Source organism: Protopterus annectens, chromosome 11.part0, assembly GCF_019279795.1.
Source record: "Protopterus annectens isolate FY-2018-M chromosome 11.part0, PAN1.0, whole genome shotgun sequence".
Classification (NCBI taxonomy): domain Eukaryota; kingdom Metazoa; phylum Chordata; order Ceratodontiformes; family Protopteridae; genus Protopterus; species Protopterus annectens.
In genome coordinates this window covers 926,938,170-926,954,824 of record NC_056745.1, presented here as the reverse complement: position 1 = coordinate 926,954,824, position 16,655 = coordinate 926,938,170, and the positions used below count along the sequence as shown (strand labels likewise).

The following is a 16,655-nucleotide window of genomic DNA, read 5'->3' as shown; positions in this document are numbered from 1 at the left end:
CCTACAAAGGTTCAAAGAGAAGCACTTTTGGGCGGAAATTAGCCTTATTCTCACAAAACTGGCATATCCTAACCAAGGACAATTGGATTCTGGATTTGATAGACAAAGGTTACAGATTCCACTTCCACACATTACCAATAAAACAAGGCATGCCAAATCTGCCACATCATCAAAGGGCAGAGGCACTCAAAGTTTCCAAGCTATTAAGTATAAAAGCAATAGAAAGGGTTCCTCCTCAGGAACAAGGCCAGGGATTTTATTCAAGACTGTTCCTTGTTCCAAGAAAAGAAAACAAATGGAGACCTATACTGGACTTGTCAACTCTAAACACTTACCTCATTGTGCCAAAGTTCAAAATGCTGACGTAGCAGCAACTTCTTCCCATGTTGGGCAAGGGGTCTTGGCTGGTCACTCTGGACCTCAAGGAGGCATACCTGCATGTCCCAATCAGACAAAGCTGCAGAAGATACCTCAGATTTCTTGCAGGGACAGAGCATTATCAATTCTCAGCATTGCCGTTTGGCTTATCTACTGTGCCCAGAGTGTTCACGAAATGCCTGGCATCAGTAGTGGCACACTGCAGACTGCAGGGGATTCAAATATACCCCTACTTGGACGACTGCCTCATACAAGCAGACAACAAACAAACCTTAAAAGGGAATTTGGACTATGTCATGCATCTACTGCAGGCCTTGGGATACACAGTCAACATTCAGAAGTCAAACTTACTACCATCCCAACAAATTATGTTCCTAGGAGCCAAACTAGACACAGAAAAACAAATGGCCTACCTCACAGAGGAAAAACAGCAGCATTTACCAGAGTACTTCAAAGGCCTAGCAAAGCTTTCCCAGCTGACTGCAAGGAAAATCTTGCAGGCCCTGGGTTTCATGGCATATTGCATCCTTCTGATACCTTTGGCAAGACCTCATATGAGAAAGCTGCAATGGTATCTAAAAAACTTATGGTCTCAACACAACAGCCTAGAGGACATAATCCCACTTATTCCATGTCTACAGAAGGAATTTCTATGGTGGGCTCAAGCCAGTCAACTAAACAAAGGCATGCCTTTCAACAGACCTCAAGCAGACCAAATGATAACAGACGCCTCAGATCATGGATGGGGGGCGCACATGGAGGGCAGATGCATTCAAGGTCTTTGGACGCCAAAGGAAAGACATCTGCACATAAACCAAAAGGAGATGTTGGCAGTGATACATGCCATCGAGACTTTCGAAAAAACACTAAAACAGGGACATTTACTGATAAGGACAGACAACACTACTGTCATGTGGTACATAAACAAGCAGGGAGGCACTCATTCTTACCCCCTCTGCAGACTAACAATGCTTCTCTGGGAAAAATCCCTGAGCCTGAGGATACATTTACAATCCCAGTTTGTACCAGGCAAGGACAATGTACTGGCGGACAATCTGAGCAGAAATTTCATGGATCCACACGAATGGATGCTGCACCCTCACATTTTCTCTCAACTGGCAAGGACATGGGGAAGACCGGACGTAGATCTTTTTGTTTCCCACTTAAATCATCACCTGGAAAAGTTCTGCACAAGGACTCACCACCCTCTAGCTTGGAAAACGGATGCTGTCTCCTTCAGCTGGAATTCTCTAAAAATTTATGCATTCCCTCCCCTGCCTCTGCTGACCAAGGTGATACTGAAGATCAAAGCAGAACAACCAACAGGCATCTTGATAGCTCCAGACTGGCCGAGGCAACACTGGTACCCATTGCTATTGACCATAACTCGGACCAAGCCATGGCCTCTGACCCTATGGCCCCTGCTCCTAACTCAACACAATTACAGGACTGTACATCAAGACCTGAAAACATTGCATCTGACAGCCTGGAGGATACTATGACTTCAGCACCAAACTCTCTTTCCAAATCTATTCAAGAGATCTTGCTGGAAGTACGCAGACCTTCCACCAGAAAAACCTATTCAGCCAAGTGGAAGAGATTCAGTATCTGGAATGCCAACAGGGGTCAGGACACAGCATTACTGAGTATTCCTCAGATATTAGAATACTTGGCAGAACTATTTCATACTGGACTCTCATACTCCTCAATAAAGATTCATGCCTCAGCAATCTCCGCAAAATACAACTGTGACCCTCCAGTGTTTTTGCATCCTCTGCTAAGACAGTTTCTAAGAGGGATAAAGAATATCAAACCTCCCAGAAAACAGCCAGTACCTGCATGGGACCTCAACTACGTGTTGGAAAAACTAACTCTTCCTCCATTTGAGCCAGCAGCAACCTCAGAAATGCAATTTCTGTCATGGAAGACGGTCTTCTTATTGGCAGTCACCTCTGCAAGAAGAGTTTCGGAGATACAGGCACTCATGGCAGTGCCCCCCTTCCTCATTTTTCATCAAGACAGAGTCTCTTTAAGAACCAATCCTACATTCATGCCAAAAGTAATTTCCAGGGTGTCTCTAAATCAAGCTATTCATCTACCTGCATTCTTCCCTAATCCTCAAAATAAGGGGGAAAAACTACTGCATACTTTGGACATACACAGACAATTACACTACTACTTGGACAGAACTAAGGCCACCAGAAGGTCTGACCAGCTGTTTGTAGCCTATGCTGCTGGAGTACAAGGAAAAGCAATCTCCAAGCAAACAATTTCAAAATGGATTGGACATTGCATCAGATTTTGCTATTCTTTCCATGGAAAAGGTGTGCCAGCCAATATCAGGCCACATTCCACCAGAGCTATAGCCACTTCCACAGCTTTCCTAAGAGGAGTGGCAACAAAGGACATTTTAGAAGCTGCTACATGGAGCTCCGTGCATACATTTACCAAGCACTACAACCTGCCCTTATACTCCAGATCCCGAGCAGGCTTTGCTTCGGCAGTCCTGCAGGGGATTTTAGCTACACCATCCTTATCATAGTTCCATCCACCCCCAGCTTGGCTATGGTACTCAACCCATATGTTATGACTGCAGTTGCATTCTTGAAGGACATAGTACAGTTTTGTACCTACCATAAATGTAGATGTCCGATAGATATGCAACTGCAGTCGGATTTTCCCACCCTCCTACCCCTCTGTATCCTTCCTTTTGGGTCCCTATCCCGCTTCCCTTCAGCTGGGGGTATCTCCTATGGTGTATCTGTTTATTACTGTTGTGCATGTTTGGGATTATTTTATCCCTTTACCAAATTTAGCCTTCCTAGGAGGGCACCTGACATCTGGGGCAAGAAACACTGAAGAAGATGGCGTCGGCCGATGCCTTTATACTCCAGCCGTTGTGACGTCGGAGAGGAGGTGACACCAGCCGACGCCGGAGCCAGACTTTGGAATTCGGCCGACCGAGGGCTGCCTGAGGCAGGACAACCCATATGTTATGACTGCAGTTGCATATCTATCGGACATCTACATTTATGGTAGGTACAAAACTGTACTTTATCTGCAAGACAAATTCTGCAGGCTTCGGGGTTCATGGCATCCTGCATTCTACTAATTCCATATGCAAGACTGCATATGAGGAAACTACAGTGGTACCTACAAAGTTTATGGAGTCAACATTGTCACAGTCTGGAAACAATGATTCTTCTCATTCCCTGCCTACAACAGGAGTTTCTTTGGTGGGCAGAGACATGTCACCAGAACATGGGGCAGTCTTTCACGATACCCCCTGCCAACCAAACCCTAACTACAGACGCATCAGACTATGCTTGGGGGGCCCACCTGGCGGGGAGATGCATTCAGGGCATATAGAACCCAAAACAAATGCATCTGCATATCAACCAAAAAGAGATGTTAGCTTTTCAGAATGCTTTGACAGCCTTCAAGGACTTACTTCATCCAGGACAACTACTGATAAAGATGGACAGCACCAAGGTTATGTGGTACATTAACAAGCAGGGCGGCACACATTCCTACCCCCTTTGCAGACTAGCCATGGCATTGTGGGACACAGCCCTGATTTACCAAGTACATCTTCAAGCTCAGTTCCTGCCAGGAAAACAAAATACTCTGGCAGATGACCTAAGCAGAAATCTTATGGACCCTCACGAGTGGAAACTGGATCTACAAGTCTTCAACATAACAGAGAAATGGGGGAGCCCGGACATAGATCTATTTGCCTCTCCCCAGAATTATCAACTGGACAAATTCTGCACAAGGACTCATCACAGACAAGCATGGAAAGTGGATGCCCTAACCTTCAGTTGGAAAAACCTATCTGTTTACGCCTTTCCTCCTCTGCCTCTTCTTCCTAAGGTCCTACTAAAGGTCAGACAGGAAAAAACAACAATTATCCTAATTGCCCCGGACTGGCCTCGCCAGCACTGGTGCCCAATTCTAAGGAATATGTCTCAACTCCCTCCTTGGTACGTGCCTCAAATACCTCATCTACTATCTCAGCAGAACAAGCAAATTCTACGCAATCAGCTCCCAACTCTGAACCTGGCAGTGTGGCTGATCATGTAATTATTCAAACAACACCTCTCAGGAAATCTGTGATGGATGTCATTTTGGAGGCCAGAAGGCCTAGTACTAGAAAATCTTGTGCTGATAAATGGAAGAGATTCTGTGCTTGGAACCAAGCACAGGGGACTGATGCAGCAAACCCAAATATTCCTCAGATTTTACAATACTTGACTGAGATGCTTGACAAGGGCCTGTCTTTTTCATCAATAAAAATCCACGCCTCTGCCATCTCGGCTCATTACAACACAGAGCCTCCTATATTTTCTCATCCTCTGCTAAAACAATATCTTAGACGGGCCAAAGATTTAAGGCCTCCCAGAAGATCACCAATTCCTGCATGGGACCTCCATTTTGTGTTGGAAAAGCTCACCCTGCCTCCATTTGAACCAGCAGCTACTGCAGATATAAAGTTTTTATCTTGGAAAACAGCTTTCCTTCAGGCAATCACTTCAGCAAGAAGGGTTTCAGAACTACAGGTCCTCATGGCTGTGGAGCCTTTTATTATATTTTACCCAGACAGGGTGTCCCTCAGGACCAATCCTTCCTTTATGTCTAAGGTGGTATCCAGTGTGGCTCTTAGCCAAACTATTCACCTGTCAACCTTTTACCCAAATCCGCAGAACAAGGGGGAGCGGATTCTGCATTCCTTGGACGTCCACAGACAACTAAGATTCTACTTAAACAGGACCAGATCTCTAAGAAAGTCGGAGCAGCGACTGGTGGCATTTGCTGCAGGATCAGAGGGAAAGGCTCTTTCAAAGCAGACTATTTCAAAGTGGATAAGTCACTGCCTTCATTTCTGCTATTTGCATCATGGTAAACCGGTGTCCAAGGGAATCCGGTCACATTCCACCAGGGCTACATCTACCTCAGCAGCTTTTCTCAGAGGGGTGCCAACCAAAGATATTCTAGAAGCTGCTACTTGGAGCTCTGTTCATACTTTTACAAAGCATTATCTTTTGCCTCTCTTCTCTAAGTCCAGGGCAGGCTTTGCCACTGCAGTTCTGCAGGGCCTTATAGCCACTCCTAATGCTATTTAGCTCCAGCCTCCCATCCATAGCTTTGGGATTCTACCCAAATGTAATGACTGCAACAGTGAAACACGAAGAACATAGTACAGTTGTGTACACTTACCATAAGTGTAGATGTTAGAGTGTATTCACTGTTTCAGTCTGGGTTAACCACCCGCCATACCCCTTTACTCTAGAGCTTCTCTTTCCTTCACTATATTCTACAGCCTTTGTGGTGTATTTGCTTTTAGATGAAGGTAAAGTTTATGTTGTTACAATTGCATGTATATATAGTTATATAAATTTATATATATTTTTTTTGCTCCCCATTTGGGGGGCACCTGACATCTGGGCAAGATAAACTAAAGAAAATGGCGTCGGCTGCCTGTTTTATACCCCTGACGACCTGACGTCATGGAAGAAGAGACAGCAACTGATGCAGGACACAAGACTTTGATATTCAGGTCGACTGAGGGCAACCTGCCAGCAGATTACCCAAATGTAATGACTGCAACAGTGAATACACTCGGAACATCTACATTTATGGTAAATGTACACAACTGCTTTCCAGATGGTCATGGTATAGTCTTCTCCCTTTACAGGCTAAAGATAGCTGGCTGTGCTTGATAGACCATCAGGATGCATGCCACCACATAAAAATGGACAGAAGCACCAGGAGATTCCTTTGCTTTCAGCTGAGAGCCAGACATTTCCAGTTTAGAGCGCTGGCCTCTGGTCTCACCACAGCCCACAAGGTGTTCACCAAATGCTTGGCAGTGCCTGCAGGTCATCTCTGTCTGTAAGTGTTCAGGTGTTCTAATATCTAGACGACTGACTCCTTACTGCTCCGATCAGGCCTCTGCCAATTCTGGCCAGAAATTACTTCAGCTTTGCTCCAACCTGGGAATTACAGTAAACCAGGACAAATCTCAGTTTTTTCCAGTTCAAGTCCTGGAATTGATAGGAGCTGATTTGGATACAACCATTCAAATTGCAAGGTTTCCAGAGAACAGGTTACTGATTAAGAAATCAAGCTCAACAGCTTCTCCCCTAGTTCTGACTTGTAAAACTCTCTTCCTGGTGGCCGTTACTTCAGCCAGAAAGGTGTCAGAGTTCCAGGTTCATGCTTGCCAACTTCCTTGTTTTTCACAAGAACGTACGTACATGCATGCATACATACATATGTACAAATATTTCAAACATGGGCATTAATGCCTTCTAGCCTGCCAGTATACCAAAACACTTGTTCCCGTAAGTGTTCAGGCTGTTCTTAAAAATATCTAAACTAGTACTTGCTTTAATGTAATTTGGTAGTCTGTTCCATGCATCATCTGCTCTGTCGGAGAACCAGTTAGTACACTTCTTATAGGGTCTTCTACATAGGTTGTCTGATTCCCTACTACTTCTTGATAGCCCCAAGCATTCCCAGAGATAGTTGTCTCTAAATTGGACGGTACAGTGGTGCAGAGGTAATGTTGTCGCCTCACAGCAAGAGGTTCTCCGGTTCGATTCTCAGCTGGAGTGCCTTCTGTGTGGAGTCTGCATGACCTCTCTGCATTTTCGTGGGTTTCCTCCGGGTGCTCCGGTTTCCTCCCACATTACAAAGACATGCGTCTGGATTGTTTCTCCCTGAGCCTCCGCTTAAAGGTGGCTTTGTTCCAAGTCGTACTTTCCTGGTTAACAAATGTTAAATACATGAAATAAAAAAGTAAAATGGCTTGTATACCTGAATAAGATCTCCTCCTAGTTATCTATGAGAAATGCTGTACAAGTTTAGATTATTTTAGTCTTTCATAATTTATTTCACGTCCATGGATGCTCCTAGTATATTTCTGCTGTACTCTTTCCGGTTTACTCATGCTTGTTTTCTTGTAAAGTTTGCATATTGTTCCACACATGCTTGGGTCTAATGTAACGAACAGTGAAAATCTTCCAGGCTTCTTTCCAGATTTTTCAAATAAAGGAGAATACATATCTCATTTATGGGATGTACACAAACAAATACACTTCTACCTTCATTGAACCAAACCTTTTAGGAAATCCCATCAGTTGTTTGTTTCAGGTGCAAAGACCAAGATAGATTGAGGCGTGTCAAAGGTTACCATAGCTAGATGGTTGACTGTCTCCCAAGTTTGTAAGCAAAAAGGCTTGGCTGTATCATGACCTGCAAAAGCACACTTAAGATCTGTATCCACTTCTTACCTGAATACTTGGGGCATGGAGACATTGGTTTTGATCCGTCATATGCAGCATGTAGTTTAGGTGTAATTCTCTGTGGTTGAAATGTGATATAAATAAGCTCTATAACAAAAGAAAAAAAAAACTCCTCACCTTTTAGGAGTTTAACTGAAAATACAGTGCTCTAAACCTTAGAAACAAAATCAAGTGCACCAAGATTAAATATGAACAGAAAATTGCCAAGTCTATCATGAGCAGCCACCAGAGTTACCTCTCCCAAATAATGAATCTGTTCTGGGATAGATTTCCCCATCATATTAAACAAATATCTTTCAGAACTTCCTTTTACATAATTCAGACAAATGGGTTTGTAACCATGAATACTTCCAAGGTCTGCTTCCACAATCCCTTTTGGAAAAAGATAACATATAATGGAAATTGCAATGGTTAAGTTACTAATGATCTGCCTGTCAGTCATGACTGCTTAATCATTGTATCCTCTTCTTGACACAGACATTCTCATCCCACCATCATCTAGTGAGCAGACTGACTTGTTTCAGAAAAAAAACTTGGTGGAATTAAATGCAAATATAGAGGTCTCAGATACCCTCACCTTAGGATTAATGTAGAATTCAAGATTGGTTGGAGTTAGCCTTGCCTGCCTTCATTACCATTCTGACACAGGGAACAAATTCTTTCTTCACGGTGTTGTAAGTTCAGTGTGTTGACCCTGCAGTCACTACTCCCATTAAGACCCAATGCAGTGATGGCCACCTTCAACATCAAGGGCTTCTACTTGCCTGCAAAAGGCAAAGAAGATTCCTTGGGTTCAGAACAGGAGATTGCAACTTCCAGGTTACCCCTCTTATTCTTTGGGCTGTCTACTGCTACCAAGGAGCTCAAGACATTTCTTGCATAGTAGTTTTCTTAGGACAAAAGGCATTCACATTTACCTGTATTTCTATGGCTGCCTCCTAAGAGCCCAGTTCGAGAAATTGTGAGAAAATCTCAGATTTACTTTACGTTGTCTCCAGAACTTGGGTCTGTCTTTAACATACCCATGTCAAGTTGTATATCCACCTGTCTCATGATCTTTCTGGACACAACCCTGAAAAAGGTCTTCCTACCACCAGAAAGTAATTTTCTTGAAGATATTCTACCTGGCAGCAGTCATAGAGGACAATCTTCATCTAAAAGGACTTCCCAAATCCCTGTGTTGCATGGAGTTAGTAATTTGTATACTTTGTGATGTTTCATATTAGGAAAAATGTCACTGGTACCTGAAAAACTTATGGGAGCAGTATTCATAACCCCCTGGAGAAGGAACTTCTGGCCTTGCATGCGTATGCAAGCGTTTGCCTGACGGGCATTCCATATCAGGACCAATGTTGAGATGTCTTTTCATTAACGCTGTCACAGTCAGACTTTGACTACAGATGCAGCACACCTAAGTTGGGGCAGCAAATCTGTAGCCTCGAGGTACAGAATCACAGCACTAAGAAACAGAGAAAGCACCATATTGACATAAGAAAGATAACATTTATGCTAGTGTAGGAAGCTATTTTAGACAGATCGGGAAGCAGAGTTCTGTAACTAATCAAATATATTATTATGGTTATGCTGTACATAAACAAATTTCTTGAGCAGTCAGTGATCAAGTAGCCGAGTTCTGTAAGACTGTCATGCAGGAAGACATGGAGGATAGGTACTTTGATACCATAGAACTGTATGTTTCTCTGTCTGTACCCCCTTAGCACCCTCTGCTAATCCAAAGTTCCACAGAAGGTAAGAGTAGAAAGACACAGGATGGTGCTCTTGACCCCTTTCTGGTGAAGACAGCATTAGTTCTTGCACTTAGTGCAACTAGGTAAGTAACCACCTTACACACTGTGCCTCTAGTACTGGACCTGTTGACCCAGTAGTCATGGACCATGGGCTTACAACCAGGATGATCTGACACATTACCCTCAAGCACCCCTTTTTAGAAGATTTGCTTAACATTGTAATGGAAGCCTGAAGACATAACACAAGAAGTAATATCTGGCAATGAGATGAAGATTCTGCTTTTGGTGCAACAAACAGTCACAGGATTCTATTTCAGTAGCTCTGCCCTGATGCCTGTCTTACTTTTCAGATTGTTTTACTGTAAGACTTTCTAACTCTTGAATTAAATTATGTTTCAACTGATTTATCTCTCCAAAACCTACCTTTCACCTTAACCTTTTTAACTTTCAACAAACCATAACCTCCCCTACTAGAATACACAAATCAACCAATAAACAAGCCATCCTGGATTGGATACTGATCAACAACAATCCCCTCTCTTATAAAACTGGAATACTCCCTGACAATATCAGTGATCCACCTCCTCACCTACATTACTAAACAAAAAATCAACAATCCCAAACAGGCTTCTTATCGTACTGTACACAACAAAACAAAGTTTAACCTGTCATCTTTCCGTAATGAACTCAAAGAATATAACTGGTCAGCTCTAAAACACCTCCCAATTGATGAAGCAGTTACCTACTTCAACAATACTTTCCTACAAATTCTCCAGCATCATGCACCATCCCGATTAATTAGAATAGGCTCAAAAGCAGCCCCCTGGCTTTCCAAAAAAACCAAACAAACTATGCTAGCTAGAAATAAATTATGGACAAAATGGAGATCCACTAAAAACCCATCTGACCATCAAATTTTCAAACACCTGAGAAATACAACTAAGAAACTCACCTACCTGGATAAAAAGAATTACTACCTTAAGTACCAACAAAACCAAAATCAAAACCCCAAACATTTCTGGTCAGGAGTCAATAAACTGCTCCATCCAGGGAACACCAAAACTCCTACACCAGCTAGCCTAGCCCAGACCCAACCCAATATAATAGCCAATACCTTCAACAACTTCTTCTCTGAAATAGTCTCCTCTCTAGCAAACACCATGACTCCACCCCCTTCTCTTCAAATAACCTCTCCTCAAAACAGCACCCCCACACTAAAATTTAGTACAGTCTCCACAACCTATATACATAAGTTACTCTCTAAACTTAAACCTTGCACCCTTTCAGCTGACAAACTTCCAGCTGAATATCTACAACTAGCAGCAACTGAACTAGCTTACCCAATCTCCTTATTAATTAACAGAACTATAACTGAATCTACCATCCCATCCTGCTGGAAAATCTCCCATATCATTCCCCTCCATAAAGGAGGTAACTCCAACGAACTTTCTAATTACCGACCAATAGCCCTTCTATCTCCACTATCTAAAATTATGGAACGTTGCATTCACCATCAGCTCCTGTATCATCTCTTGCAAAATAACCTACTCGTAGACTCACAACATGGTTTTAGGCCCCACCACAGTACTTCCACTGCCCTCCTCTCCTTCACAGACGTGATCAACAAAAACCGCAATAACAACCTCTACTCCTCTGCACTATTCCTTGACCTCTCAAAAGCTTTCGACATGGTGAACCATCAACTTCTCCTAGATACTTTAAAGTCCCTCTCACTTGATCCATCTGCACTACAGTGGTTTGACTCCTACTTGAAAGATAGAAAACAAGCAGTCCTCTGGGACAGCCATCTATCCTCTCAGCTCCCTATCACTATTGGTGTCCCACAAGGTTCCATCTTAGGCCCCCTCCTTTTCTCCATTTGTATCAATAACCTACCTACTTCACTTCCTACAACCACTTGTATACAGTATGCTGATGATTCTACTCTCATCTGCTCTGCTTTATCTCCAGAAGAACTCGACTCCTCCACCCAAAAAGTCTTTACAGCAGCAGAAAAATGGTTCCAACACATCTGTCTCCTCCTTAATCCCAAAAAAACTAAATTACTACTTTTCACCCCCACCCTTAAATCTGCCCCAATCTCATTTTCCATTATGTCCTGTAATGGCACTATCATTAAACCTGACTGTTCCACTAAACTACTAGGCGTTACTATAGACAATCAGCTAAGCTTTGACTACCACATTGATCTTACCATCAAGACTGTTAATAAAAAAATAGGTGCCCTCTACAGACTAAAGCCTTTTCTTACTGCCACTACCCGAGTGTCTCTCGCCCAAACTCACCTCATCTCCACACTATTGTATGCCTCTCCATCTTTTATCAACCTTTCAAGAGCTAACCTTCAAAAACTTAACACAGCATACCATAGTTTTGCCAGGTTTGCCACAGGTTCCCCTTTCCATACTCATCACTGTCTCAATCTAAAAAAACTCAATTGGCTAGAACTTCAGAACATAATACTTCTACAACAATTAGTCATCACTTATAAAATTCTACATTACCCATCCAACACACCCATACTTTATAACCTCATCACCCCATATAAAAATCTCACTTCCCTTCGCTCAGCCAGTAAGCTTCTAGTAACTACTCTCAAATCCCACAATAAAGCAGGTGACTTCTTATTTGCCAACACTGTAGGATCATATTGGAACAAACTTCCCATACACCTGACCACCCTAGCCTCATCTCACCTTTTCAAAAAACAAATAAGAAACCACTTACAAACCCACTGGCTATGCCCATGCTCTAATCCTGACTGAGCTCAGCAAAATATTCCCCTATTTCTAGTTCCCCCCCTTTTTTCACTCCTACTGGTTGTTCTCAACCTTTGATTATCCCTATCCTGACCCACCTGCAGAACTTTTTTTTCACTTTTTGCTCCTACTATATAACTGTGCAATTTGTCATCTCTTCTTTTTCTAGCTTTATGCAAATCTCTTCTATGCTTATCTCGCTCCTATACTAGTGCTCTGGCAAAAGTTGTTCTATTCTAAATTGTAAATAGTGTAAAGTTTATTTGACTCCCTATCTGTCAGTTTATTTCAATTCTTCTTCCCTTACGAGTCAGTTTTATTATAGCAATTACTACTAAATAATGTTGCCTCTCCATTGTTTTTTTCTTATTATAATACCTCTGCATTTCTCTACACCAGTAACAACTTTGTCCTTTATTTGCTTGTATGTTTACATTTTTTTGTATGATTGGTTCTGTGTTGATTGTTATTTTGATTGTTGTTCTTTTTATTGTAATTTACTAGTCTGTTAATGGAGCTTTTCTCCTCGGGCCTCTGCTGAAAATGGACAATGTATCCAGCCAGACTAGCCCGGTTAACAAATGTAAAATAAAATAAAAATAAATAAAATATTTAGATTTACCTTCTTCTGTATCTGCTGCTAGCAAACCGCATGTTGCTAAAACAGTTTTTTAAGGGTTTCCACATATCCAGTCACCTTAGAGGACTGTATTCTTACCTTTATCTTAGAAAAAACATTTGAGCCGGCAGCATTGACTTCCCTTATACTCTTGTCTTAGAAGACAGTTCTTCTGATAGTAATTACTTTGGCCAGAAAGATTTCAGATTTGCAAGCTTTAATGTGCAGAGAGTTGTTTACAGTCTTTTAGCGAGATAGGATGAACCTGGGGGCCAGCCCTTCCTTCAGGCCCAAAGATAGTCTCAAAGGTCTCACTTAACCAGGTTATTCATTTGCCTGTTTCTTTCCATAGCTGGAAAAGAAAGGTGAAAAATTCTGCACCTTTCAGATGCATGCAGACAGGGGTTTCTTTGTACCACAGAAACTGGGCAGACCAATCACCAAAAACACTTTTTTTATAAATGGTTGTCTGATTACATTTTGTACTGCTATAAAACGTATGAAAACCTCTTACAGGGACAGGTTAAAGCAGTCTGCCAGGGCAGAGGCTGTTGTAATGTGCTTGATTGCATCAACATCAGCACTAATTTTACACAGTAGCAAAAGCCTCACTGCTTTAAATCTCTGCATCTACACACCCCAACTCTACTCTCGTGTCAATAAAAGCCTGATAATCAGGTAGCAAAACTTTTCTCCTCAGTGCTGAATAAATTACAGTGCTGACGTTTCTTATGCTTTTACCTTCCGTTTGTGTTGATGGTAGCATCATGTACTGCTGAGTTAGTCATCTATTCATATCAGTCTTAATTGTCATAATGACTAGTGGAGTTCTCTGATACTGTGACCAGATTTCACTACATTGAGAGTTAATACCACCTAGCATCTTCTTTAAACTATACCCAAGATTCAGGGAGCTCTGCCCTATGGACAAAATTAAGTAAACAACTGTCCTGTATCTCCAGTGAATCTGCTCACGTCAAAGGCAGATAACATGTAGGTTTATATTTTATTAAAGGCTGTTCAGTTTTTTTTTTTTTTTTATATTAGGATATCCTATTCATTTTACAGATGGTGCAGCTAAAATGGAAAATGTTGGTTTATATTACATATATATTTTCTTCTTTTGAAATGTAGGTTCTGCATTTGCAAAAGCCAAACCTGAAAGTCCATGGACTTCATTGACCAGAAAAGGACTCGTAAGAGTCATATTCTTCCCATTCTTCTTCAGATGGTGGATCCAGGTGACCTCAAAATTCATCTTTCTCTGGCTACTGACTCTCTATCTTTTACAAGGTATGTATAATGCATTTACAGCGCTATTGAGTATTTGTATCACGCATTATTATTATTTTATGTCATATTTATTGGAAGCATTATTTTGTATGTATGGGTACATATGGGAGCCTGCAGAGACAGTCTGATGTACTGCAATAAACATAACAGTTGAAAAGATTTTTGATTAATAAACAATGTTTGGCTTTATTAAGAAAAAGAAGTGATATTAACAGTTTCTGTAATGTTCTTATAATTTTAGTTTTGCCATTAATACTTACTGGCTTGTGTATAGTTAGAATTATTAAATGTAGAATGTTGTCTGCAACTTTTACATCTCTATTTGGTTGTTAAATGATGTGCTTTTAAGCTTTTTGAGCTTGTAATTACCAGAGTGCATATGCAGCAGGTGCCAAGACAAGGCCTAAAACATCTCAGATGGTGGGTTTGTATGTTGAATGCTTTTTGGTGTAGGTGTGTGTTGGAAGGACATTGAAGTGACAAATACCTGAAAAGTTAAGCATGAGGGTGTATATGGTTGAAAAATACTTTTAGCTGCAGTGCTTACAGAACATGGCCACACTACTTACAGGAACAGAAGTAAATCTTAACTGCAGGGTGGTGTAAAGTAGTCATCTTTAGGAAGACAGCTTTAATAGTAGATCATTGCAGTTGGGTTTGACTGCTGCCTTCTGGATGGAATTCTGTAATGTCTGTATTACCTTTGAAGGCCAATACAGGTTTTGCACCCTTGAAAGTAGTTATGTACAGAGTGCAAGACATTGTTACATCCCGTTTTGATGTTCAATGCATAGATCACTGTTGCAGTAGCCTAAGCTATACGGGGCTCCTGCTCCCCCCTGATTGGGCAGCTTGCAAAGTTAAAGGATGCTTTCTACATGCTCCAACTATCAGGATCATGAGTGGAACTAAAGACAGTTGGAGCTCAAAAAGATTCAAAGCTTCTTAGCCGCCAAAGAGCGCTCCTTCAGTGTGGGACCAGTGGGAACTGTCAGTCTGATAGCAGTCCTTCAAAACTGGGCAGGTAAGTTTCCTGTTGGGAAAACCTTCCACTAAACTTCTTTTTCTGAGGAAAACTTGTGTTTTTCTGACTGAAATATATAGCTAGGAAATGTATTGTTTGTTTTTTTTTTGGGCTGCCATTGCATGTCTCTGGGAGTGTATGTGTAAATGCTTATGTGAACATTCTGCGTGACTCATTCTATTTTTTGTCAAAACTGTTACTCTGGTTTTGTATGTTTGTGTTTTGGGGATTAGATACTGTGCTGGGCGAGGGGCTTGTCGACGGTTTAATTATCTCAGAACCACTCAGTGTCCTTCCTTATCACTATTGCAGTATTCCTTATGTAAGGGATCTCCCCGAAAAGAAAGCCCAAACTCTTGACAGTAAACCAAAGCCTTTAATGCTTACAGGCATTGTATGTCACATTTATGTTCCCTGTGGAAGGCACAAGACATAAAGGTGACATACAGATGCACACACCTCCGAACGTCTTTGCTGCCAATCTGAATTCCATCATTGAACGTCTGTCTAAATGGCCTTTTGTGCTGGTTACTGAGCTGTTTTCAGATAAGTGTCCCATTGGGCATTGGGGTTCTTCCTTATCTTCTCTTTTATTTTAGTGCTGCTGTTTAACATGTCATCCAGAAAGGGAAAATGTCAGTGTGGCAGCATATTCCCCATAAAGATCATTACAAACGGTGCCGGTTGTGTTTTGATGCATCTGTCGACCATACAGTGTTCTTATTATTGCCAATCGTTTGCCGCCAAGACCCTACATATGTCTCTCGACTGTACACAGTGTTCTGTCTACTAAGCGTTTGTTCCCAAGACCCTTCGTAGTTACTTCTCCTTGTCTGGCTACCTAGAAAACCAACGTCTAAAGTTGTTAGCACAAGATGCTATGATGGAGTCTTCCCATCCCGAGGGTCAGCCACCGGCCAAAAAAACTTAAGTCTGAAATGGCTGTCCAGCCTCCCTTGGATGTCTCTGTTGAGGCTTGTGAAAGCCTGGAGGACCATCTGGTTGTTGCTTCTGATTCCTCTGCAGCGACCCCTTTGGAGGCTGTCATGGATCCCACTACTTGTCAGTCGTCCGCATTAGACATTGAGGGGAGCCTTAACACAAATACCACCAAAATAAAAAATACAAAAAATACCACTAGCGACAACAGCCACAATCACAGAGCAACGCTGGTAGGAAATATATTTATTGCACGTAGCGCTTCGGGTCCCAGACCTGCACAGAGTAAAAAAACATTACTAAAACACAGGTTTAAATACAAAAAAAAAAAGAAAAAAACATAATAATCCATCTCACTGCTAATAAGTTCATTAATCAATTAAATAATTAAATTACAAAGTTCCAGTTGCATTCTTTGTTTAACCCTATGGGTTCCAAGGTATTAAACTTAAGAATATACATAGTTTCTTTCCTGAGAAGTTTATCCTTTAAACTTACACTTTCACCCATCGATATTTCAACCTTTTTATTGAGGGGAACCTTGACTGATTATATCTGTGGGACATA

General features: G+C 41.7%; 1 protein-coding gene across 3 annotated transcripts in view; it reads left to right on the top strand.

Annotated features, from left to right (window-relative positions):
• PHTF2 (putative homeodomain transcription factor 2) overlaps positions 1 to 16,655 on the top strand; it is a 1,638,259-nt gene that overhangs the window by 576,243 nt on the left and 1,045,361 nt on the right. For all 3 annotated transcript variants that reach the window (XM_044088321.1, XM_044088320.1, XM_044088322.1), the window contains exon 5: positions 13,967 to 14,125. In XM_044088321.1, the coding sequence (XP_043944256.1) occupies positions 13,967 to 14,125 (159 nt within the window). The remainder of the gene's footprint in view (positions 1 to 13,966; positions 14,126 to 16,655) is intronic.